Below are 26,147 nucleotides of genomic sequence, written 5' to 3'. Positions count from 1 at the left end.
CTAAAAATTACAAAAAACTAGCCGGGCGAGGTGGTGGGCGCCTGTAGTCCCAGCTACTCGGGAGGCTGAGGCAGGAGAATGGTGTGAACCCAGGAGGGCAGAGCTTGCAGTGAGCTGAGATCTGGCCACTGCACTCCAGCCTGGGCGACAGAGCGAGACTCCGTCTCAAAAAAGAAAAAGAAAAACAAACAAACAAAAAAACACAACAAAACAACAACAAAAAAAAACAATGAAAATAAAAGAAATATACGGCATCCAAATAGGAAGAGAAAAAGTCAGACTCTGTTTGCAGACAACGTGATTCTATATCCCCATAGTCTTGACCCAAAAGCTCTTTCAGCTGATAAACAACTTCAACAAAGTTTCAGGATACAAAATCAGCGTACGAAAATCACTAGCATTTCTGTATACCAATAACAGTCAAGCTGAGAGCCAAATCAGGAATGTAATCCCATTCACAATTGCCACAAAAAGAATAAAATTCCTAGGAATACAGCTAAAAAGGGAAGTGAAGGACTTCTACAAGGAGAACTACAAACCACTGCTCAAAGAAATCCTAGATGACACAAACAAATAGAAAAACATTCCATACTCATGGATAGGAAGAATCAGTATCATTAAAATGGCCACACTGCCCAAAGCAATGTATACATTCAATGCTATTCCTCTTAAACTACCAATGACATTCTTCACATAATTAGAAAAAAAAAACTATTTTAAACTGTATATGGAACCAAACAAGAGCCAAATAGCCAAGCCAATTTTAGGAAAAAGAACAAAGCTGGAGATACCATGGTACCTGACTTTGAACTATACTACAAGGGTACAGAACAAAAACAGCATGATACTAGTACAAAAACAGACACATACACCAACAGAACAGAATAGAGAACCCAGAAACGTTGCCAACCACCTACAAACATCTGATCTTTCACAAAGCCAATAAAAACAAGCAATAGGAATAGGACTCCCTTTTTAATAAATGGTGCTGGGATCCCTGATTAGCCATATGCAGAAGATTGAAACTGAACTCGTTCCTTACACAATATACAAAAATCAACTCAAGATAGATTAAAGACTTTAAAGCCTAAAACTATAAAAACTCTGGAAGATAACCTACAAAATACCGTTCTGAGCATAGGACCTGGTAAAGATTTCATGATGAAGATGCCAAAAGCAATTGCATCAAAAATAAAATTTGACAAATGGGTCCTAATTAGACAGCTTCTGCGCCCCCCCCCCCCAAAAAAAACTATCAACAGAGTAAACAGATACATAGAATGGGAGGAAATATTTGCAAACTATGTATGAAAAAATGTCAAATATCCAAAATCTATACGGAACTTAAATTAACAAGCAAAAAAAAAAAAAAAAAAACAAACATGATAAAAAATGGACAAAGGACAAGAACAGACAATTTTCAAAGGAAGACATACACATGGCCAACAAGCATATGCAAAAATGTTCAACATTACTAATCATTAGAGAAATGCAAACCCAAAGCACAATGAGATACCATCTCATACCGGTCAGAATGGCTGTTTATTAAAAAGTCAAAAAATTACAGATGCTGTGCTGACAAGTCTGTGGAGAAAAGAGAATGCTTATCGTCTGCTCATGGAAATATAAATTAGTTCAGTCATTATGGAAAAGCACTTTGGTGATGTTTCAAAGAACTTAAAACAGAATTACCAGTTGACCCAGCAATCCCATTACTGAGTATATACCTGAAGAATATAAATCGTTCTACCATAAAAACACATACTCGCATATGTTCATCACAGCACTATTCACAAGAGCGAAGACATGGAATCAACCTAAATGCCCATCATTCGTAGACTGGATAAAGAAAATGTGGTACATATACACCGTGGAATACCATGTAGCCATACAAAAAATGAGTTACGTTCTTTGAAGGAATATGGATGGAGCTGGAGGCCATTATCCTTTGCAAACACACAGAGAAGCAGAAAACCAAATACCTCATGTTCTCACCTACAAGTGGGGACTAAACTTTGAGTAGATACTGACACAAAGAAGGGAACAACAGACAGTGGGGTCTACTTGAGGGTGGAGGGTGGGAGGAGGGTGAGGACTGAGAAGCTATCAGCTGCTGTGCTTATTACCTCGATGACAAAATAATCTGTGTACACCAAATTGCCATGACACGCAATTGACCTGTATAACCAACCTGCACAGGTATGCCTGAACCTAATAGAAAAGTTTAAGAAAAGAAATAAATCAATTTGTCACCATGTTAATATACTTAAGGATAAAAAACAGTGATCATCTAGGTGCAGAAAAAAAAGCATTTGAAACAAAGGGAAAAGTTGGAAATACTGTGAGAATTTGCAAAATGTGACATAGAGACACAAAGTGAGCACAGGCTGTTGGAAAAATGAGACTGACAGATTTGCAGGACACAGAATTGCCACAAATTTTCAATGTGTAAAACATGCAGTATCTGCGAAGTGCAATAAAGTGAAGACCGATAAAACCGGATATGCCTGTATGTTTTGTCGTTCGAAATAGGATTTAAATCAATGATGGATCCAGCAGTTAGCACTTGTCCTGCTTAGTCCCTATCCCGACTAACTCTCACAGCCTCACTCTCACCAGAACCAATTCGAAGGAAAAACATCAGCCCTGTTTTTCACAGCAACAGAAGTGGAAATTCATGCAATTATGTGCAGGAATGCAGATGAAGCAGAGACCCTACACACCACTTCCCTTTCCTCTATAACCTGGGTACCAAGTGGCTTTCCTGCCCTTGGAAGACATGACTCCGGGTTTCCTATTGTGTAGTAGAAATTTAGCCTGATACTCGCACAAGATTATTTATGTTGCTCAAATTAAAGCACTTTCCTTGTACAGGCTCACAGCCTATTATTTGCCCCCCTCAGCCTAGTGTCTCTGGAAATGTGCTGCTCTTAAAATGTAAATCTATTTTAGGGGGTGTTGGGGGATAGTCTCTTTCTGTTTCCCAGACTGGAGTGCAGTGGCATGATCTTGGCTCACTGCAATCTCCGCCTCCTGGACTCAAGTGATCCTCCCGCCTCAGTCTTCCAAGTAGCTGGAACTACAGGCACACATCACCACACTCAGCTATTTTCTTTAAATTTTTGTAGGGAACAGGGTTTTGCTGTCTTGCCCAGTCTGGTCTCTACCTGCTAAACTCAAATGATCTACCTGTCTTGACCTCCCAAAGTGCTGGGGTTACAGACGTGAACCACGGCACCCAACCTGAGGTGAATCTTAAGACCAAATTTCTCAGAACGACTCGGTTGGCTTGCTTCACATGGAGTCTCCAAGAAATCCCGCCATTACGGCTTAGCCTACAGACTCGTAATCCTTTCCTGGATGCTGTAGTTATTTTCGTGTTCTACTTCTTACTCACATCCTGCTTAATCCATGCCAAAGTAAAATATTTGACCCTCAGGTATTGTAAGGACCTATATAAAGGAATTCTAATGTGAATTATTTAGCAAAATGACCCATTTCCTAATGATGTTTTGTATAATTCTGCATTTTTATTTCCTAGAAAGCCCAAAAGACAAGTAAACCTCTTTGCATACAAATATTCAGTTTCTGTGTACAATATTTTCCCAAAAACTTCAGGATTTACAACAAAATTTATTTGTCCCCTATAAAATGATTATCTGTTCTATTATAAAACATCTTCCACCTCAAACTCTTTCCTGTTACATTCTCACTTAATCCTGTTATCCAGTACATTACCTGCACCTAGAAATACTATTTCTGCATCAAAAGGATATGTACTTTATCAATCACAGAGCGTAAGCTAATGAACTATTATTATTATTATTAATGTATTAAAACATCTAATAGGCCCTTTGTAAATACTTGTGTCATTTTTAAATAAAAATCTAAGCCTTTAAAGTAGGTGTTTTAGGGACAAAGTCATTTTCAGAAAAGGGATTTTCAATGTGTTCAAATCACAACATAGCAAGTATGGCAGCTTAACTCCACCTATAAATTAAAGAAGCAGCTTGTATTTTTAAGTTTATATGCCCTGAAGTATGCTATTTCTCCTTTGCAAATAAAAACACACAACGTAAGTGAAAAAAGAAAACGTATTAATCTGCTTGGGCTGTCAGAACAGAATACCGCAGATAACATAGCTTAAATTATAGACATTTATTTCCTCACAGTTCTGGACATTAAAAGCCCATGATCAAGCCTGGGGCAGGATTGGTTTCCCTGAGGCTTCTCGTTGGCTTGCAGATGGCCACCTCCTCATTGTGACTTCGTGAGGCAGTTTCTGTGTGAGCACTGAGCTCCTAGTGTCTTCATCTCTTCCTATAGGGCACCAGTCCTACCAAGTTAGGATTCTGCCCTTGTGACCTAATTTAACCTGAATTACCTCCATACAGCCTCTCTCTTTAAATACAGTCACGTTGGGGTTTAGGACTTCAACATGCAAATATTGGAGTGACACAATTCAGTACATAATAGGAAGGCATCAAGAACTGATCCTGTGTCTGTGGGCAGGATCTCTGCAGCACACGGCTGGAACTGTTTCAGAATGAATTCAGTTTTCTTTGTCTATCTTTCTGTAACTTTGTTCTCAAAGAGGGCCTAGATCGCACCATAAATAAATTTGATGCATTCTGATGTTTTTATAGTTATGAGAACAATTTTACTTTTCTTTATAGCTAGTATTGTGTATTTACATTCTAGTGATGTTCTTTTACATTGTGTCTCATGAAATAATAAAAATTACTAGAATAATGCAGTTTAAATAGACAATAACCAATGGTGATGGGATCAATGACAAACAGGGTGACCTGGGCAATCACTTCTAATATTCTTTGACAAATAATCACCATCGAAGTATTTGTATGAACTGTTAAGTACAAAGTAAGAGAAACATCCTGAATCACAAAATAGAGTCTGTTGGTTTACATAATTAAGAATTACAATTCCAACAGATGGCTTCAGGCATAGCAGGATCCAGGTGTTCAAAGTAAATCATTTGGACTCAGTCTTGCTCTTGCTCTTTCTCTCTTTCTCGTTAGATGTGTTATATTTGTTGTAAAGTCAGCTCTTGCTGTGTGGCATCATCTTAACATCTAGCCATGACTGAGAAAGAATGCCGCATTTTTTCCTTCAAAATAACTTTTTCCATCTCTACTTTTGATCCTGAGCTTTCCCCTTGACAAGCTATTGTGTGTAAAGATAAGATATACTCATTGCCTAACCCGAAGAGATAAATACCAAATGGTGGATAAGGCAAGATTTCCTTTAAGAATCTCAGAATGCAGGGTCCACTAAAAAGTGGATCAAACTCACTAACTTGTTCAATCATATTTAGAAATAGTCTTGCTGATTGCTTATTCGGCAGTGATGTGTTAGTTTAATTATTCCATAATGCGAATGATTTGTAGCTCTCTAAGTGATCCTATGTATTCTAGTATTGTTCTACAAGTTGGGCTCAGGATATGGTGAACATCAGAATGACCGTGAGGCTTTTATCATATAAAGTTGCCTGGATATGACATACAGATACTCTGATTTCAGGGAGTTTGTGCTGTGACCTCGATACATGTGATTCCCAAAAGTTCTCCTTGGGATTCTGAAGCACAAACTAGTTGAGAAACTGTTATTTAATATATGATATGTTTGTCCTCGCATCACCTATTTCCCATCTTTAGGCCAGAAATCTGAATTTCTAAGAAATAATAGTATCACTAATACCTATAATACGTAGAATGAACCAGACACTCTGAAAAGCACTTTCTATACCTCCTTTACTTAATCCCCACAAGGAATCTGTCACTCTGATGTCTTCCCCTTGAGGATTTAGAACCATTAAGTAAACTGCAAAATTACACCTATGGCCAGGTGCAGTGGTTTAGGTCTGTAATCGCAGTACTTTGGGAGGCCAAAGTAAGCAAATCACTTGAGCTCAGGAGTTGGAGACCAGCCTAGGCTACATGGTGAAATCCCGTGTCTTCAAAAAATACAAAAATATCTCCTCTTAACTCTGTCCCAGGACCTCCAAAATACTTCTCTCTCTGACTTTAGGAGTAACACAATCTGTTATGTTATTTTTCTAGAGAAATTTTCTAAAGAAATTTAACTCAGTTTCTGCAGGTATCTGATACTTGGATTGTACATTTCATTGCTAAGTATCTCAGTAAGGTAATTATCTTAAATAAAGGATCAGTTATTTTCTTTTTTTTTTTTTTTTTTTTGAGACGGAGTCTCGCTCTGTTGCCCAGGCTGGAGTGCTGTGGCCGGATCTCAGCTCACTGCAAGCTCCGCCTCCCGGGTTCCCGCCATTCTCCTGCCTCAGCCTCCCAAGTAGCTGGGACTACAGGCGCCGCCACCTCGCCCGGCTAGTTTTTTGTATTTTTTAGTAGAGACGGGGTTTCACCGTGTTAGCCAGGATGGTCTCGATCTCCTGACCTCGTGATCCGCCCGTCTCGGCCTCCCAAAGTGCTGGGATTACAGGCTTGAGCCACCGCGCCCGGCAAGATCAGTTATTTTCTTAAAGGAATTTTGCCATGTTGTGAGAACTTCCAGGTCAAACTGCAACCAGATTTTTTAAAAATTTCTGTGTTACATTTGCATCTCAAATATCATAACTTCCATTGTTATGGAATTTAACCTAATCCATAATAGACTCTATTTTGTGATTCATAACCTAATCCATAGGTTAGGATTTAACCTAAATCCTAATTCCAATAAACGATACATAAAAGAAATCATGACTATGAGTAAAAAATAGGATAATAACTGTTACGCTCCTCAAAAGTCATTTCTAACTTCAGTTATTTCTTTCCAATGAGTAGTGGTAATTGACACATGCAAAGAAGACCTTACATATTCCCTGACTTTTCAAGTTTAAATGTTGTCTTTCTAACAGTGATTAATAGATTCGTGGTATCTTTTCTCTAACTTTTAAGGGTTGACTTGTATATGGAACACTTTAAATAATTTGTTCAGGGTTCTGCTATGGCTCTGTCAACATTGCTGTGAAAGTGTTGTTTTCTTCTTTAAATAAAATATATTTCAAAAATAAAGAAAAGAAATAACACTTATCATAAATAGCTAATACATAGTCATGTGTACACCACTTGGACCTTTGAAATGTTCACATTTACCGTCTTGACTACAAGTATTTGTTTTTTAAGAAATATAATTTCGGCTGGGTGCAGGGGCTCCTACCTGTAATGGCATCACCTTGGGGGGCCAAGGCAGGAGGATCACTTGAGCTTAGGAGTTTGAGACTAGTCTGTGCAACATAGTAAGACCCCTTCTCTACAAAAAAGGTTTAAATTAGTTGGATATGGGGGCATACGCCTGTAATCCCAGCTACTTGGGAGGCTGAGGCAGGAGGATCACTTGAGCCCAGGAGTTTGAGGCCGCAGTGAGCTATCATTGCACCATAACACTTCAATCTGGGAGGCACAGGGACACCTTGTCTCTAAAGAAAAAATTTTAAAAATGTTTAAGAGAAATATAATGTTATGAACAGAGTTGAAGTCCTAGTATGTCTACCTGTCTTCCTTTCCAGGGTAAACCTTCATCCTGGAGTTTGTTTCCTTCCATTCATGCTTTTGTGCATTTGCTATATATGTATGTACTATTCTTATGTCCCGGTTCTTTCCTAAAGAAAGGATTGGAACTTCTCTGAAACTAGATAACTCACTGTCATAGAAATGTAAATAACTGGGACATAAGAATGGTGAGATTGCCTTTAAAAAGTTAAACTATAGAATGAACATTCAATGAATCAGCAGAGATATGTCACATCATTTAACCTGACTGAATGTATTAACATATATAAAGAAAAATGTGTTAACCAAAGATCACTGGCCAGTCCCAGAAGCAAAATCTCACTGCTAGGTCTCATTGTAAATTAATAAATTAATTAAACTAAGAGTTCACTGCCTGTGATTTGGCTTCCCATGCAGATTGCCCAAGGGGAGAAAATGGCCTTGTCAAGCAGATTCAAATATTCCAGTTTTTGAGGCAATTACATTTCTCATTGTAAATTGAATTGACATTTAGTCCCAAGATTCTGTTTAACATTAGTCTGCCTCTAAGAGATAGATCTGCTCACTGAGCTGACAAAATCAGATTTTCCAATGTCTCAGGCTTCTCTGATCAGAGCCTCCCACCAAACCCTCGTATTTGCAGAGGCTCTCGGTAGCCAGCCATATGCATTTTTTCCATAAAAACACTTATGTTTATGCCAGTTAAATCAGTCTTTCCTTCATGATTTTTCTGTTTCTACACATAGAAACTATATTCTATTCCCTCTAAAGACTTATGAAATATTAAATTCTGTTTCTTCTATGATTTGATATTTTAAGCATTTGCCAATTTAATCTCACTGGGTAATGTAGTTCATGTATCAAGAGAAGCTCACCATTCATTCGTTTACTCATTCATGCCATAACTCTTCATCAAGTGACTACTAAGTGACAACTTGCATTTTGTCAGATGCTGAAAAGATGACCATAAGGGGTTTATTTCAATCTAACGGGGAAAACAAACAAGTTTCCTGTGGTTTGGTACAGCATCTGTAATAGTGCTATAAAGTAACCAATCCAAATTTGGAGATTGAGAGTGTAGAAATGAGAGGGGAAGTGGGAAGGGAAGAAGGAACATTCCAGACAGGAACCAAAGCCCCAGGAATAAAGGAGAATGAGACTTACTTGAAAAATGTGAGTAGTTATATAACTAAAGTAAAAAGACAAAGCAATGCAGGTAAGGAGAATTTCTCAAGGGTTAGATTGGAAAGGTGAACAGAGATTAATCATGACCTTATTTATTCCACAAGTCACTTGGCAAGAGTATTCTCATGAAGTCCTCTATCATTCTAGTCTACTATGTTTGTAATTCTATCAGGGATTCCCAAACTTGTTCTATAAAGAAACAGCAAATATTTGCATAAAAGCAGCAAGATTATTAAAATATCTTTTATGGAATGGACTTAATATATTTTGTCTGCTCAAAACTGTTTCAACATGGAAATGCCTCCCCATTCTCACTCTGGGAATGCCATGTTCATGCAAGTGACACTGCCTGTTTGTCCAGTCCACAGATGGGCATTTGGCCCAAACTAGGCCATTGAAGAACTTCCCTGGATATTTTAGAATCTATCACTAAGAAATAGGCTGTAAAATATCAAGTTAGGTGAGTGTTAGAACTGTCAGTCTGCCACTGAGAAAGAGACAGTAACTGTCATCGAGAAAGAAACTGTAAAACATAAACTTAGGAGCTGTTAACAGACATGTTCTATCAAGTGAACAGGAGAGCAAAGATATCTAGCTTGCCACAACAAAAAGAAGAAGTAAGCAACCTACAGAAAGAAGCCTGGGTACAAGTTGGAGCCTCCTAAGCGGATTCGGGTCTTGGGTCGGCTATTCCAGATTCCTAACTATAATCTTATCCTTGGGTTCTATGAAACATCCAATGATCCTTAAAATACAGTATTATTTTGGTTTTGATGTAAGTTACTTTAGTTTCTGTTTCTGTTTTTTTACCAATTAAGAAGTAATAATACAGGGATTTGTTGTTTAGGCACATAGTCAATGCTTATCTGTGTTTATTTGATTTGGATCTAGAAAATGTCTACACAAATAAAGTTAAGAGGAAACAGCTATCCAGAAACACACACACACACAAACACACACACACACACACACACACACACGTGTGTCTTCTGAAATCTTTATATACAAAAAAAAATACCCAAATGGAAAAAAAAAGCCGTGTCTGACTAAATATATTAGCTTGATGTCAAAGAAACCATGACATGTTTTACATATCTATGACAATGAGTTAGCTAGTTTCAGAGAAGTTTCGATCCTTCAGTCTTACAGAGAAAATGCTATGATCAAGGTTCATGACAAAACAAACTTTTCTACATCACCAAAACAGAGCAGTTGAATGGCAGGTGAAGCCAACTCTCAAATGAGTCTACTGACATATTCAGACACTCTTCCTCTGTATTACTTCAGAGATGGTCAAGGATCAGCAATGTGTGGTCACCTATTAATAGTTGATTTATAATTGAACAATATTTCAGGTGACAGATATGGATCAGCATACCCAAACATATTTGGCCCTGAAGAATTTGAATGCACGTACCTACCCCGCCTCAGGATCCTTTGAGCATAGGGAATTTGGTAGAAATTTACAGTCAGCCATTCTCTTTGCAATAAATGAGATCAAAGGATTGTATCAGCAGCACCATCTGTTTCTGATATAATATGTCTCCTCTTCTAAATATATACTGCAATCATCTAGGTTAGTGGTTCTCAAAGTGTGGTCCCTGGACCAACAGCGTTAGCTATTGGGAGCTTGTTCTGCTACATATTATTGTTTGAGAACCACTGCTCCGGGACAAGCATGGCTCATTCATGACATTTTGGAAGGAATAAGAGGTAAACAATGGACAGTGAGAATGCTTACATACACTTGTTTGGGCAACAGGACAATGATGCTTATATAATCAAATGTTCGAATATGCCTGAAATTTCATAGCATGCATGCATGATAAATATATTATGTTTAGATGTATTTGACTTGTATAAAAATAAACATTTGGATATCACACTAGTTAATAAAACATGACTCTAATATGTAAAGACTTCTCACAATCCTTTCTTGGATTTTTCTTTCTCATTTTCTTTAGGCAATTACAGGAAATGATCGGGCCACTCAGGAATTTTACTAGTAAATGAAAGCTGAGATACCATAAAAACAAATTATTTTCATTTTTAAAAACGTTTTTAACTTATGCTTATTAAGTGAAGAAGGGCTTATCCACTCAGGCATGCTTACACTAATTCAGTATTTAGCACTGAATTATATTTTGGAAGAATCAAGAGAATAAATATAAGTATATATATAGAGTAACATGCCACGTTTTATGTTTCTGCATGGCTCAGGTCACTCAGTTTCATTACAGGAAATTGTCAGTAATCTAATAATTTTAAATGTTATTAAATTACTGTTAACACAGTAATAAGCATAAGTTAAAAACATTTGTTGGAATGATAATCCAATAACTTTTAATGTTATTAGATTACCATTCTAACAAAATGAATTCAAATTGGAGAAAAAAAAGTTACTGAATATTTCTTCAATTTATTAAACTCCAAAAAGCCATACCCTAAAACTCTGTTTTCATATTAGAGAGATATTTTTGTTGTAAACATTACATCTTGCTTTTTTATAATATAACATTCCTCAAACTTATATTTGAAAAGATATGTTTTGTTTAAATAGACTTACATTAATTTGTTTTATGATTATTAGAAAATATTGTTATTTTTATCTGGTATTAACTAAATTTTAAAAAACATTTTTTGTCTCTGCCTTTCATTCTGTTCTTTAACCAAGTAATTTTCTAAACAAATACTTAGCAGAATAATACAGGCTGTTTAAAAGAATTTTCATACACCAAGTGAATTGCTCTTGTAATATTTGTTGTACTATTTTATTTAATCTGTCCCTAGGTCAAAGTGCATATATACTGGTTTTTAAAAATAGAAAAGAGCCATTTCATATTTATATAAATCTTTCTGTAGGAGGATCAAGAGTTTACAAAAGTTTATTGTTCACATGGTGATTTTGATTAAACGCTATAGAACAAAATTACTTTCATAATTGTAAACAAAGTTTATTTCTTTGTTTTTACTGTTTGAATCATTTCTCAAAATACACAAAATTGTCTGATTTTTCATCTCGTTAATATTTTTTTCTGTAAAAGAAAAACACAAAAACTTTGGCACCTCACTACAAGGAAAGTCTTTGCTATTTCTAAATGAATGTTGTCACTATAGTTCCCTTGTTTCCCTTGGTAAAAGATATGAAGTTTGGTCACCTATTTTTGTGTTTGTGATATTCTAAAATATCTGCTCCCCGACCTCCTATACCATTGAAAATCTCTGCATTATATGTTCATAAGTTTGTATGTTTTCATGTCAAGAAAATAATGAACCATTTAGTTATAATTTTTCAATGGTATGAAAGATCTATATGACAGTAAACTTGTATCTGTTAAAATTGAAAGTCGTTGGAATAAAATCTTTGAAGTGTCCTCATATGTATAAAACTTACATGTAAGACAGATTGGATGTTGCTCTTCAACTGTTAAAACTGCAATATTTGCAGTTAAACTCTTTACCAATAGGTGGTGCTAGAAAGTTTAATATTTATTGCAATAGTTTAACTTACTGGAAAAATGTGCTAAAATGTTTTTCTGTGTGTTGTAAAAAGGTGCTATAAAGCAATGTGTACATAATTAGTCCTTGCTTGTCTGAATTTTTTTTTTAACAGCCTCATTTAAGAAAGTTCGACTGGTCGGTGGGAGCGGCCCTCACGAGGGGAGAGTGGAGATACTCCACAGCGGCCAGTGGGGTACAATTTGTGACGATCGCTGGGAAGTGCGTGTTGGACAGGTCATCTGTAGGAGTTTGGGATACCCAGGTGTTCAAGCCGTGCACAAGGCAGCTCATTTTGGACAAGGTAATTGAAAGAAAATCTTGTGGGGTTTGTTGTCGTTGTTGTTGCTGCTGTTTGAGATGCAGTCTCATTCTGTCGCCCAGGCTGCAGTGCAGTGGCACGATCTCGGCTCACTGCAACCTCTGCCTCCCGGGTTCAAGCGATTCTCTTCCCTCAGCGTCCCTAGTAGCTGGGACTACAGGTGCCCGCCACCACGCCCGGCTCATTTTTTGTATTTTTAGTAGAGACGGGGTTTCACCACGTTCGCCAGGATGGTCTCGATCTCCTGACCTCGTAATCTGCTTGCCTCGGCCACCTACAGTGCGGGATTACAGGCGTGAGCCACCGATGCTTGGTCAGAAAGTTTTGTTTTTAAAAAAATGAAATGCAGGCATTTTCTAATGACACAGAACAAAGTAGTGACAGGAACATAGTCTAGGCTGGGTACAGTGGCTCACACTTATAGTCCCAGCACTTTGGGAGGCTGAAGCGGGAAGATCACTAGAATAAATGAGTTCAAGACCAGCGTGGACAGCATAGTAAGATGCTATCGCTACCAATTAAAAAAAAAAAAAAAGAAAGAAAGAAAAGAAAAAAGCCAGGCATGATAGCATGCACCTGCAGTCCTAACTACTACAGAGGCTGAGGTGGGAGGGTCGCTTGGGCTCAAGAGTTCCAGGTTACACGAGCTATGGTCATGGTGCTGCACTGCAGCCTGGGCGACAGAGCAAGGCCTGTCTCTGAAAAACAAATTTTTACAGAAAACTAGAAAAAGGTAAGATGAACTTCTCAAATGCCTAGAAGATATTGCCAAGTGCTAATATACTATGATTTATTGAGTAATGAGTATGTGCCAGGCATTGTGTTAAATACCTGCATAGTAATAATAATAGGTCACAATTACATCCTTTACTATTTTACCTAAAATGATTTTCGTATTAGGCCGGGCATGGTGGCTCATACCTGTTATCCCAGCACTTTGGGGTGCTGAAGTGGGTGGATCACTTGAGGTCAGGAATTTGAGACCAGCCTGGCCAACATGGTGAAACCCCATCTCTACTAAAAATACAAAAATTAGCCAGGCATGGTGGTGCGTGCCTGTAATCCCAGCTACTCGGGAGGCTGAGGCAGGAGAATCGCTTGAACCCAGGAGGTAGAGGTTGCAGTGAGCCAAGCTGTACTCCACCATGGGTGACAGAGTGATATTCTGTGTCAAAAATATATATATTATTATTATCATATTAGGTTTAAGAGATGGATTTAAGCAGAAGGCTCAGGTTCTAGAGTCTTCAGATCCCAGAAGGATAATTTAATTTTATGAAGAGAGGAGATGTCAGAAAACAGAGTGGTAATGTGCAGAACTTCTGTAGCCAGTTTCAGCCCCTGGCCCCAGTTTGTAACTTGCACCCTAAAGGTTTACATAGAAGAAACAAAGGAAAAAAACAGCTTCAAATAGATCTCTGGAGTTTCCAAATTTTCCATCCCTGTCCCATATTTAGAACATTTTTCCCAGGTTGAAAAGTGTGGGTTTGAAATCATTCTTGCACCTATAAAATTTATCTCCAAAAGTAAAACAGTAAGATATTTTCAAGGTCAACAGCTAGATATTTGCTTTTGTTTTGTTTTTCTTTTTTGTTGTTTTAGAGAAGAGGAAAAAGAAAAAAAAATCCTCAACTCTTCATCCCTAGAGAATTGAATGATGCCCTCAGTTATTTAACAAGACTGAGCTCCTAATTTGAGTTTCCACATTGGTCTTTTGTTTTGTTTTTGTTTTTGTTTTTTTTTTGGTTTTGGAGACAGGTCTCCCTCTATCACCTAGGCTGGAGTGCAGGGCGCAGTCTCGGCTCACTGCAACCTCTGCCTCCTGGGTTCAAGTGATTCTCCCTCCTCAGGCCCCTGAGAAGCTGTGACTGCCGGCATGCACCACCACGCCTGGCTAGTTTTTATATTTTTGGTGGCTATGGGGTTTCATCATGTTGCCCAGGCTGGTCTCAAACTCCTTGGCTCAAACTATCTACCCACCTTGGCTTCCCAAAGTGCTGGGATTACAGTTGTGAGCCACCACACCCAGCCCACGTTTCCAAATTGTTTTGTGGGAACAGAATCCATTTCTATGATAACTAACATTCACAGAATGAAAGACCATTTATTTTAAATACATAATCACATAAAACATTTCAAGTGACTATTACCATCTATGAAGGGGACACCCAGAGTTCTAACAGAGGACATAACGATTATTATCCATGTTCTTAGTCACCTGGTAAATGACTGAAGATTCTTCAGCTTTAGAAATAAAAGCAGGTGGATGTTTTGGATTCTCAAGATGTGCTTTTGTTGACACATGAAGTATAAAAATTGCCAGTTATTTAGATAATATAATAAATGCAGACAAGCTCAGTATAAAAAAAGAAAAGTACCCTAAAATACCACTAGTCTGGATGAATTATTTTGATGCTTACATTATGCAGGATTTGACAACTCTGCCTTTAGCATTGTTTCTTTAAGACAGTGGTTCCCAACCTTTTTGGCACCATGAACCAGATTTATGGAAGACAATTTTTCTCTGGACCAGGGATGGGAGAAAGTTTGGGGATGATTCAAGCACATGACATTTATTGTGCACATTATTTCTGTGATTATTATACTGTAATATATAATGAAATGATTATACAAGTCATTCTGATGTAGATTATACCACTCACTATGTGGAATCAGTGGGAGCTCTGAGCTTGCTTTCCTGCAACTAGACGGTCCCATCTGGGGCTTATGGGAGACAGTGACACCAAAAGTGTGTTGCTTATGTCCGGTCTACTCCATAATCTCATTTTGGTTGCTGTCACTGCAGAAAACCCTGCTTCACTAAGATAAGATGTTGGAAATGGAAGCAACCTTTTCAGTGCTTTTGTGGCAGTTTCAGGATATTCTGCTTTAAAACTTTAATCCAGAAGGTATGGAGATTTGAAGTTGTCTCAGACATACTTTTAAAGGCACCAAATGCAGCTGTACAACTGAAGTACATCAACTCACTTTCCACTCTAAAGCCTGCCCCCAGATGCAGCTTGTCACTTGCCACTCACTGACAGGGTTTTGATATGAGTCTGCAAGCAATTGATTTATTATTGCCGCTGTGCCGTCACACTTCTCTGCTAATGTTAATCTTCATTTGCAGCCACTCCCCAGCTCTAGCATCACGGCTGCAGCCCCACCTCAGATCAGCAGACATTAGATTCTCATAAGGAGCATGCAACCTACGTCCCTCACATGTGTAATTGACAATACGGTTTGTGTTCCTATGAGAAGCTAATGCTGCCACTCATCTAACAGGAGGCGGCACTCAGGCAGTAATGTGAGTGATAGGGGGCGGCTGTAAATACAGATGAAGCTTTGTTCGCTCGCCTGCTGCTCACTTCCTGCTGTGCAGCCCTGTTTCTAACAGGCCATGGACCACTACTGGTCCATGGTCTGTGGGCTGGGGACCCTTGCTTTAAGAAACTAGCCCAGTAGTACAGCGGTTGAGGTGAGGCTTTTTCGTGGAGAGCACGAAATCAAATGGAGAGCAACAGTAGTAGTATACGTACTTTAATTCAAGGAAAACTAGTAAGTGCTGGCAAAATACAACCTGTGGTATGAAAGTGAACAAGACATCATCTGTAGCTTTATTTTTTCTCTCAGCATGAAGCTTTGCCGTGGACTTCAAAGATATTTTTCCACCGTAGTTACAAACATAGGTGAGAAACACAGAGTTGGAAGACTATTGCCCTAAAATTGCATTAACTTTAAGGCTTAGTCTCACGAGTAAAATAGTATTTTCCTCAGAGCTTTTATTCATTCCTACTTATATCTCCATAAGATAGGGATTTCTGATCTAAAGAACTGGTAAGAAAGGAAGACAATAGGTATATTGAGATACTAAGAAGAGAATTTTTTTTTTTAAGTTTAAATAAGAATACAATGACAGAGTTTAGTCTCATGTGAAATTATTTACTTGGCTATGTGAAGATAAGTCTCTCAAGTTTTCTTGACATAATTTTGTCTAAATTTTCAGGAGGCTGTTTGTTTATGGTAGTTGGTGATTCTGTACATTGTCCCAGAGTTTTATTATCATCAAACAATCCTTTTACATTTTTCAGCATCTAGTGAAGCAAATTGGAAAGATTAGGAGTTTTCTAACTTAAAACATTGCAAGTTTAAACTTTAGCTGTGGTTACTGTGTTTCAGAATTTCAATTTCCTTTCCAATAAAGTGAGAATAACACCGATCTGGTGGATTTGTCTTGAAGTCTAAGTTAACTAGCATATGGAAAGCACCACTACAAAATCTGACTCACAATGTTGTGTTGCGCAATACTGAAGGAGATCACTCCTAGCAGCAATACAAACTGTATAATCACACATTTATTTGCTATTATCTTTGAAAGAGTCAGATCACTATTACATTGTATATTGACATTAGTGATATTCCAAGGATAACTCAAAGTAGATATCCCACTAATATGACTTAGATTTTGCTTGTTTGTTTGTTTTATAGACAGGGTCTTACTCTGTCACCTAGGCTGGAGTACAATGGTACAATCACAGCTTAATGCAGCCTCAAACTCCTGCACATTCACATGATCTTCCCACCTTCACCTCCAGAGTTTCTTGGGACCACAGGTATGCACCACATACCTGGCTAATTTTTTTTTAATCTTAATTTCTTATCAAGACAGGGCCTTGCTATGTTGCTCAGGTTCATTTAAAACTCCTAGCCTCAAGCAATCCTTCTGCCTCAGCCTCCCAAAGTACTGGAATGACAGGTGTGAGCCACTGCACCTGGTTTGACTTAGCTCTTGTTTCCACTCCCTGCCTAAAGTTCAGTACCAAACAACTAAAGAATAATTATGCGAATTTTAAAATAATAAAGCAAAATGAGCTGAGAGAAAAAAATAGAACCAATATTATTTGCTCTGAAGAAAATGATTTGAAAAGTAAGTTTTATGATCTACTTCGCTGGACATTGTATTTCAAGAGACAGGCTTACATTATTAACTGATTGGGGATTTGACATGGCTAACGAGGTTTTTATGGAAAGCTGTTTAAAACATTCCTCATTTTTTCACTCCTCCACCTTAAATTTACAGTTTCACTGTAAGAGAAAAAGAAAAAAGCAATTTTGAATGCAGAGCAGAGACAAGAGACTTAGAAAAATGAGTGGATGAGTAAAGAAGTGAAAGAGAAACATGCATTAATGTTTTAATTATTTATCATTCTCTTAGGAAAGTGAGAAGAATCAGGTTCATTTCATATTGTACGTAATTACCAAAATTGAAACAAAAAGGAAAACAAGTTTTATTTATTTATTTATTTATTTATTTATTGAGATGGAGTTTTGCTCTTTTTGCCCAGGCCGGAGTGCAGTGGCACAATCTCTGCTCACTGCAACCTCTGCCTCCCAGGTTCAAGCGATTCTCCTACCTCAGCCTCCCAAGGAGCTGGGATTACAGGCATGCTCCACCACACCCAGCTAATTTTTTGTGTATTTAGTAGAGACGGGGTTTCTCCATGGTGATCAGGCTGGTCTCGAACTCCTGACCTCACGAGATCTGCCCACCTCGGCCTCCCAGAGTGCTGGGATTACAGGCATGAGCCACCGTGCCCAGCCAGAAAACAACTTAAATGAATCCTCTTTATATAATCCCTCATTGCAGAAACAATGTAATTTTTGGACAGTCTCCACATATTTTTTTTCTAGTTTTAAATAGCAAACCTGGCTTCGCAGATAGAATCCTTGTTAGTGTTAAGAACAATTAGTTTTGCAGTTGCCAGTAAAATGACTTACAGTAATAAAGTTTCAAGCATGCTCCTTTAAATAGGTTCTTTCATTTGGATGCACCTTTTTTCTGACCAGCCAAAACAAGTTTAATTAAGTAAGCACTGAGGGGCATCTACTGTTCATCAATGCACAGGGCAGCGAAAGGAGAGTGAGTACTTTTGGCCCTGTATCCAGGCTTTCCAAGCTCTTGTGCCTGTGGCCTCCCTGCAGCAAACTTGGATGAGCTTTATCAGACAACAGTGGTACCTTCGAGAATTTGCTCCAGGTATATCTGAGCCTGTGTGGATGCTGGTGAAGGAAGTAAGATCTGGAGTAACTATTGCATCCTCTCCTGAGTTTAGAGTGCTGAAATTCCAAACCTGAAAACAGAAACAAAAGTAACATCTAAACATAAATGCCATTTAGAAGTTATTCTTAGCTAACTTTTCTTTGCTTTTTTATTACCACTATCATATACCATAATCAATTTTCGATGTGAAATTTAAAAAAAAAAAAAACATAAGCGTAAACAGAAGGCAATCAAAAAATATAACTCTATACCTCTGAACTATCCTTTAATGAATGGGAGTAAAACTAATCTCAAAGATAAATAAATATATCAAAGGGTCACAAGTCAAATTTTTACATACTGCTCTTTGTGCGTTGAATGTTTTAAAATGTAAATGTTTGAATGTCAAATATTATGGAAAGTAATATAGGGCCAGTCCATAGAGCTGGGTAATCATAGAAAAATAGCTTTTTTTTTTCCATAGAGAAAATAAGTAGGGCTAGCAGAGGTCACCAAACTTGTACACATTTACGTAGTCATTATGTTGGTTGTGGGTGCATGGGGGTGGGAAGAAGGGTCAAGATTCATGCCTTAACCTGGCTCTCATACCATGCTTTCTCCGCCAGATGGAACATCCTTCCAAGTCCTTTATACTTGAGCACTTCATTTCCAAAGAGCTTGCTTCTTCAGAATTTTAGAATCATGAAATATTAAAGGTAGACAAAGTCTTAAAGCCATGTTACTCTTACCCCTGTATTCTGCATATCATAAAAATGAGGAAAAATAAGTGGTTTCTCTATAAGCACAAAACTAGAATCCAAACTATATGCACTATTTACCCATTCATCTCTACTTTGATTCCCACAGTGTTTTCAACTTTCATTCACAATGTTTTTCTCAAAGCAGACACTGTTCACAAAACACTTCCCAACTAGGCTTAAAAGTGATAGAAATTTATGTCACTCAGCCATGACTAGATATAATGAAAATACACATTCAGACACTTTTAACTATTAACGATATTTGCCCCCCCATTTATCTATTCAGCAGCTGATCTCAAATCTCATCATTTTATAATATATCTGGGTGATGTATGAAACTGATTATCTTTTATTTTTCATAGAAATGCTGGTAAGATTAAAGATACCCAAATACCCCAAAGAAATATCAGTATCTTTCATTTTTTATAAAGAGGTTAAGAGGATGCCAGGCGCAGTGGCTCACCCCTGTAATCCCAGCACATTGGGAGGCTGAGGTGGGTGGATCACAAGGTCAAGAGATCAAGACCATCCTGGCCAACATGGTGAAACCCCGTCTCTACTAAAAATACAAGAATTAGCTGGGCGTGGTGGTGCACACCTGTAATCCCAGCTACTCAGGAGGTTGAGGCAGGAGAATCATTTGAACCCAGGAGGCGGAGGTTGCAGTGAGCCGAGATCACACCATTGCTCTACAGCCTGAGTGACAGAGGGAGGCTCTGTCTCAAAAAAAAAAAAAGGTGTATATATATAAAATATATATATATATATTTAAAATATATATATTTTATATATATATAATCAATATCATATATCGTATATATAAAATCAATATCAATCCCTACAACCCTCAAATTATAAAAGAAATCATAGATGTATATATGGCTAGGTATACAGGTGGAAAGATGAGAGAGAGAGAAAGAGAGAGAGGAAGAGGATTAGAGACTAAAAACATATCTAAGAAACACACATACTTTTTGTACAGCTTTCCACTGACTAGAAATAATAGTTCAGAGGCACAAAGAAAATAATAACAATGACAGCCCCAACAACGAAAATCCTTGAGTAACAGTTATTATCTAAAGAAATAAAAACAAATTTGTTTTTTATCTCATTGGCTTACACAAGGATAAAATTTTATGAATTTTATACTATCTCTGCATTAATTTTTTAATGCAGAAAACAATTTGGAATGAGATGGAAAATATGTATTAAATAAATTTTTCCCCTGGGCTCAATAGTCTTGAATATATTAATGTAAAAATAAAACAACAAATCTTTGGAAATTACTTCTATAATTCTCTCTAGACATCTGTGTAACCAATACATATCACTAAGCTTTAAGTGTCAAGATGTTCTGTTGCCTGGATCTATTCTTTGTAATTTTGAGAAAGTCATACACCCTTTCTGAGTCTCAGTTTATGTATCTATGAAATGGAGATAATTACCATTATTTAACAAGGTTATTATAAAAAGTAAATTTAGAAATGTATGTGAAAAGACCTAGCATATTACCTTATACACAAGCGCTTAAAAAAATGTCACTGTGTCTGAAACTTTTCCACATAGCAAAAGACAGAGATACCAAATTCCACAATACATTTGTCACATCCATGTGTCCTCAGAGGAAAAATAACCGGAATAAGAATCAGAGGCTCTAGATACGGTATTTGCTCTGGCATGATTGCATATGTGATCTCAGTTACTTCATCTACCTAGAAGATAAGCCCTCCCAGGAAGTCAGTCCACAAGAGTGTGGACTTTGGTCTTGTTCACTCATGTAGGCACTCAAAGCAGATTTGCTAAATAAGTAAGTCTAACAATGAAGGATGTTGCAGTAAGTCATTGATTAAAGGCAGTGGCTCAGGGTAGACACGGGGTGGGAATGCTATGTGACTTTGAGCACACATAGTTCCTTATCCTCGCTGATTTTCAGTTTCCTAAACAGTAAAATGACACAATAATGGCATTCAGTTTTTGAAATTTATTTGAGGATTCCATGGAATAATACATCAAATGTGTAAGTGTTTCCTGCCACATAAAATTCTTAAAAGAGTGGACTTAAATTTTCATTATTACGACCACAACCTTGGTATTCTAACATTCATGAATTCCCTTACCGCAGTTTCTAAAAACATGTGTTTACATGTCAGCACATTAATCAACTAAATAATGTTTTTCCTTTGCTGTTCATGTTGGGACGACCTTGCTGGTGCTGTAGACATTTGGAGAATTCCCACTCTCAATTTCCTTTTCCTGGATTGTACAAATTCTGCACTGCTGAAATCTAAATTCACTGACTAGACCTACAAAATATAATGCCAAAGCATCACAGTAGCCCAGGTTCAGAATTCATGGAGCCACTCTCACACTCTCCAAATTATGATAGAGCCATGGCTTTCATCAAAAGTTTAATTTCTGTTTGTTTATACAATTTATAAATGACAATAAATATAATAGATACAATTTACAAATGTCTCAGTACTTTGGCTTCCTCCTGTATTAACATGGGAATAGTCTTACTATTTGCACAATTGTTTGTATTTGCATGTATTTTTAAGTAGCCCTTTGAGGCTTTCAAAAAGTTTTTATAGACTTTATATACTTAAAAGGAAACACAGATATACAAACACATATACACATAAAAATATGCTCACACATACAATCACAAACACAAAAGGGAACATGCCATGCCTAGTAAGATTAATTTGGGAACTAAAAAGTGTCCCTGGCAAGGTTTCTGATTTTGAGATCATATTCCTTTACTCTTTTCCTTCTTCTGCCTTAAAAGTTCAAGTCAAAAAGGCTCAATACTGTTATAAACACCTCACAAAATACTTGGGCTCTCCAACTTACTATTACCACTCTCTTAATTGATCAGCTCATGAAAACCTTTGCTCTGTCATTTTCTTGCTGTTTGTTTGTGCTTGCAATTAGTAACATTCTTAATCCATGGTTTCCTTACAGGATGGTTTGTAGGCCCTTGGCTGATTAATTAGTTCTACTTTAATTAAAAATAGATAATGTATTTGATAAACCAGGCACACATAAGTTGAAATACATGGGAAGATAAGAAAAGGAGGAAGATGCTTCGATTAAGTTTTCCTTTTTCCAGTTTATCTTACATACAAATATACCCCCAAAATCTTTTGACATACATATACACTTGGATCATCAGGTTATTACATACACTCATGATTATTAAGGCTGAAACTTTCTTATTTTTAGATTAATAATAAAACTAATTTGTCAAATCCTTTAAAAAATTCTTAATCTCTACTTTCATAGAACTGTGTAGGTACTTTGCATTTTAGTAGTTTACAGGTTAACAGTATAAAGTGTTCTGAAGCAGGAGATTAATGTTTGATTCCTACTAGAGAGCACAGAACTTGAATACAGAAAATAATAAACACTTTTGTTGTTTAATTAGTGAAGGAATTAATGGCTTTGCCCCACACGAACAGAAACACTAAACTCTAAATTTACTAATGCAGTTGCACCTCATTATTGCAGGTACTGGTCCAATATGGCTGAATGAAGTGTATTGTTTTGGGAGAGAATCATCTATTGAAGAATGTAAAATTCGACAATGGGGGACAAGAACCTGTTCACATTCTGAAGATGCTGGAGTCACTTGCACTTTATAATGCACCATATTTTCATTCACAACTATGAAATCGCTGCTCAAAAATGATTTTATTACCTTCTTCCTGTAAAATCCATTTAATGAATATTTAAGAGATTAAGAATATTGCCCAAATAATATTTTTAAATCACAGGATTAACATATTGAAAACCTTCATACTTACCATTTATATCTATATTTAAACCATTTTAACTTCTATAGGTTTTTAAATGGAATTTTCTAATATAATGACTTATATGTTGAATTGAACATATTGAAGTTTATAGCTTCCAGATTACAAAGGCCAAGTGTAATAGAAATGCATAACAATAATTGACTCCAATTCATAATATGTTCATCAGGAGATTACAATTTCTTGCTCTTTTTGTCTCTGTAATCTATTTAGTTGATTTTAATTACTTTCTGAATAATAGAAGGATTCAGAAGATATCTTTTGTGCCTAGACTGCAAAACCTCCAATCCACACATATTATTTTAAAAGAAGGATGTTATCCAACTATTAAGATATCTCACTGTGCAATAACTTGTGTAGTAGATATCAATGTTAATGATATGTCTTGGCCACGATGGACTAGGGAGCTTATTTTTCTTGTCATGTATTGACAACTGTTTAATTGAATCATGAAGTAAATTGAAAGCAGAACATATGAGAAAACTTACCATCATAATATTTGTCCAGATAATTGGTGAATCAAAAATGCCACTTGTTAACAGGAAGCTTAGTTTGTTATGTGTTTTAAATTGAATAATTAGCTTGTTACAATTCTAGGACATGGTGGTTAAAATGTAAAGCTCATTACTCCATTTTAACAAACAGAATGCAAACATCTTGAGTGCAGAAGAAAGAGAAATTTCAGTTTTTTGGAGTCTTTTATGAAGTCAGTCAACATTTACAACCGGGGGTGGGGGAGGCCTCTTTAGTCCTAAAGGGACAATAACTCGGAGCATGCCCCAAAAAGTAGCTTAGCAACTTTTTGTTGGTAGTCAACCCATCCCCAGGGCCACAGTGTAGAGTGTGAAAAGCTACCCTGAAAACAGTGATTCAACTCTGAAAGTGACTGTCTGCAGAAAGACCAATAGTTGATATTAAAGCCCAAATGAATTCAACCTCAGCCCTGAAAATAACAGAATTCTTCAAGTTTCCTATGACCAATTCACAAAAAAATGTAATTGTAAACTAGTACTATTATGGAATTACTCTACTGTTCTTTCTTTAATAGTGGCAAATGAAAGCATAAGCTTAAACACTCTTTCATATTCTGAAGTCTCACCACACACAGTAACCAAGTGGTAGATTCACAACCCTCCAACTTAAAAAGGCAAAAACTTACCTTGGAATTGGAATTATTGTAAACAGCCTACTGAAAATGCACTTTTATCATGTAACATTCTTCTACTTGTTTAACATTGCTGATTTTCTCTGGCAGCATAATTTTGTGGTTAAGAGAATGAATTCTGAATGTACACTTTCTGTCTCAAACCCTGGCTGTACTTTCAGCTAGTTATTAATTCTTTGTGTTCAATTCCACTATCTAGGTATTTTCTTCAAAAGGTAAATACAATGGTTTTTGAAAGAATGATGTGCATTATTAGCCTGCTTGGGATGTCTGAGATCAGTGCCTATGGGTTGTTAATACTTTATTGCTGTCTGGTATATGTGTGCTGATTTATCACTTATGCATAGTTACATCTTTAATAAGTAATCTAAAAATCCTTTTTGTATTTGAGAGAATCTATGAAGTTCAGTCCAGTGTAGAAAAGAACCTAATAGCACTAATACAAATTGAGGACTTAATTTACTTTGGAATGTTGAATTGAATTCACTCCATTAAAAAAACAGAAATTTGTGATTTGGTTTTTTTGAAAAAATAGCTCAGCTGACCAGAATGAATGTATTCTACTTGTTGAGCCATCTAGCATCACATTAAATGCAAAATGTATATTTAAATAAAAGAAGAAGAAAAAAGAAAGAGCAAAGGGATGTAGAAAATGAAGAATAACCATTGATATCTAAGGGCCAAACATATTCCACCTAAATTATCTAAATAGCTTCAAATCAAAACTTTCCATTTTTTCAAAATGTATAGACCATCGTAGTTTGTACTCAAGTAAAGTATTACATTAAAGCATGTGCCTATTACAAATCATATACAGTTGACCCTTGAACCACACAGAGGTTGGGAGCACTGACCCCCTGCACAGTGAAAAATCCACATATAACTTTTGACTCCCCAAAAAGTTAGCCACTAAGAGCCCGCGGGTGACCAGAATCTTTACCAATAACATAAATAGTCAATTAACACATTTTGTATTACTAATAATGTAGTCAATTAACACATTTTGTATTACTAATAATGTAGTCAATTAACACATTTTATATGCATGATGTACTGTATTATGACAATAAAATAGAGAAAAGAAAATATTAAGAAAATCATGAGGAAGAGAAATGTATTTACTATTAATCAAGTGGAAGTGAACCATCATAAATGTCTTCATCCTTTATTGTTGTTTTCATATTGAATAGGCTGAGAAGGAGAAAGATGGGATTTGGATTTGCTTTCTCAGGGGTCGTAGAGGTGGAGGACCCATATATAAATGGAACAGTGCCCAGTTCAAACTCAAATTGTTTAAGGGTCAACTGTAATAATATTTGCTATTAAGGGTAAAATGAAATATTTCTACCCTCAGTAATTTGTTTGATCAGGATGCCCAAAGCAATCACAGTCAAGACATAACCATCCTTGGGTTACAGTGATAAGCATTATTTACCCTCCAGAGTTGAAGAAGCTCAAGGCTGGTGAAGCTCAAGATCCCATGTTAACTAAATAAAATCAAGATTCTGGCAGAGAGGAGGAAAAAGTCCAATGTTTATCAGGTAGACAATTAATAATGTTCCCTCAGAAAAGCAAAATTAGGAGACAATTATGTTGAATTTTTTTTTTAATTCATTGAGACAGTATATAGGAATTTTAGGAACATCTGTTTGGCACTAGATGTGGCTTTGGCTTTCAATCACCCATATAACCATAATATAGCCTGATTTTTTTTCAACTATGCATTTTCTTTGCACTTTTTCTTTATTGAATGTTAGGTAATAGATTTTTAAATGTTTTTTCTTTAACCACACCAATCTTCTGATCACATAACATAGTGAAATATGTATTCCTTT

The 26,147-nt window shown here is 36.6% G+C and overlaps 1 protein-coding gene across 2 annotated transcripts in view; it reads left to right on the top strand.

Annotated features, from left to right (window-relative positions):
- The window catches only part of MSR1 (macrophage scavenger receptor 1), a 92,097-nt gene extending 67,275 nt beyond the window's left edge, over positions 1–24,822 (top strand). For both annotated transcript variants that reach the window (XM_015144805.3, XM_015144806.3), the window contains 2 exons: positions 12,325–12,513; positions 22,843–24,822. In XM_015144805.3, the coding sequence (XP_015000291.3) occupies positions 12,325–12,513; positions 22,843–22,976 (323 nt within the window). In that variant the 3' untranslated portion in view covers positions 22,977–24,822. The remainder of the gene's footprint in view (positions 1–12,324; positions 12,514–22,842) is intronic.
- Positions 24,823–26,147: the final 1,325 nt, after the last annotated feature.

The sequence above is a fragment of the Macaca mulatta genome, chromosome 8 (genome assembly GCF_049350105.2).
Source record: "Macaca mulatta isolate MMU2019108-1 chromosome 8, T2T-MMU8v2.0, whole genome shotgun sequence".
NCBI classification, from domain to species: domain Eukaryota; kingdom Metazoa; phylum Chordata; class Mammalia; order Primates; family Cercopithecidae; genus Macaca; species Macaca mulatta.
The sequence above is the reverse complement of the archived record's forward strand: the minus strand, read 5'-3'. Positions and strand labels throughout refer to the sequence as shown.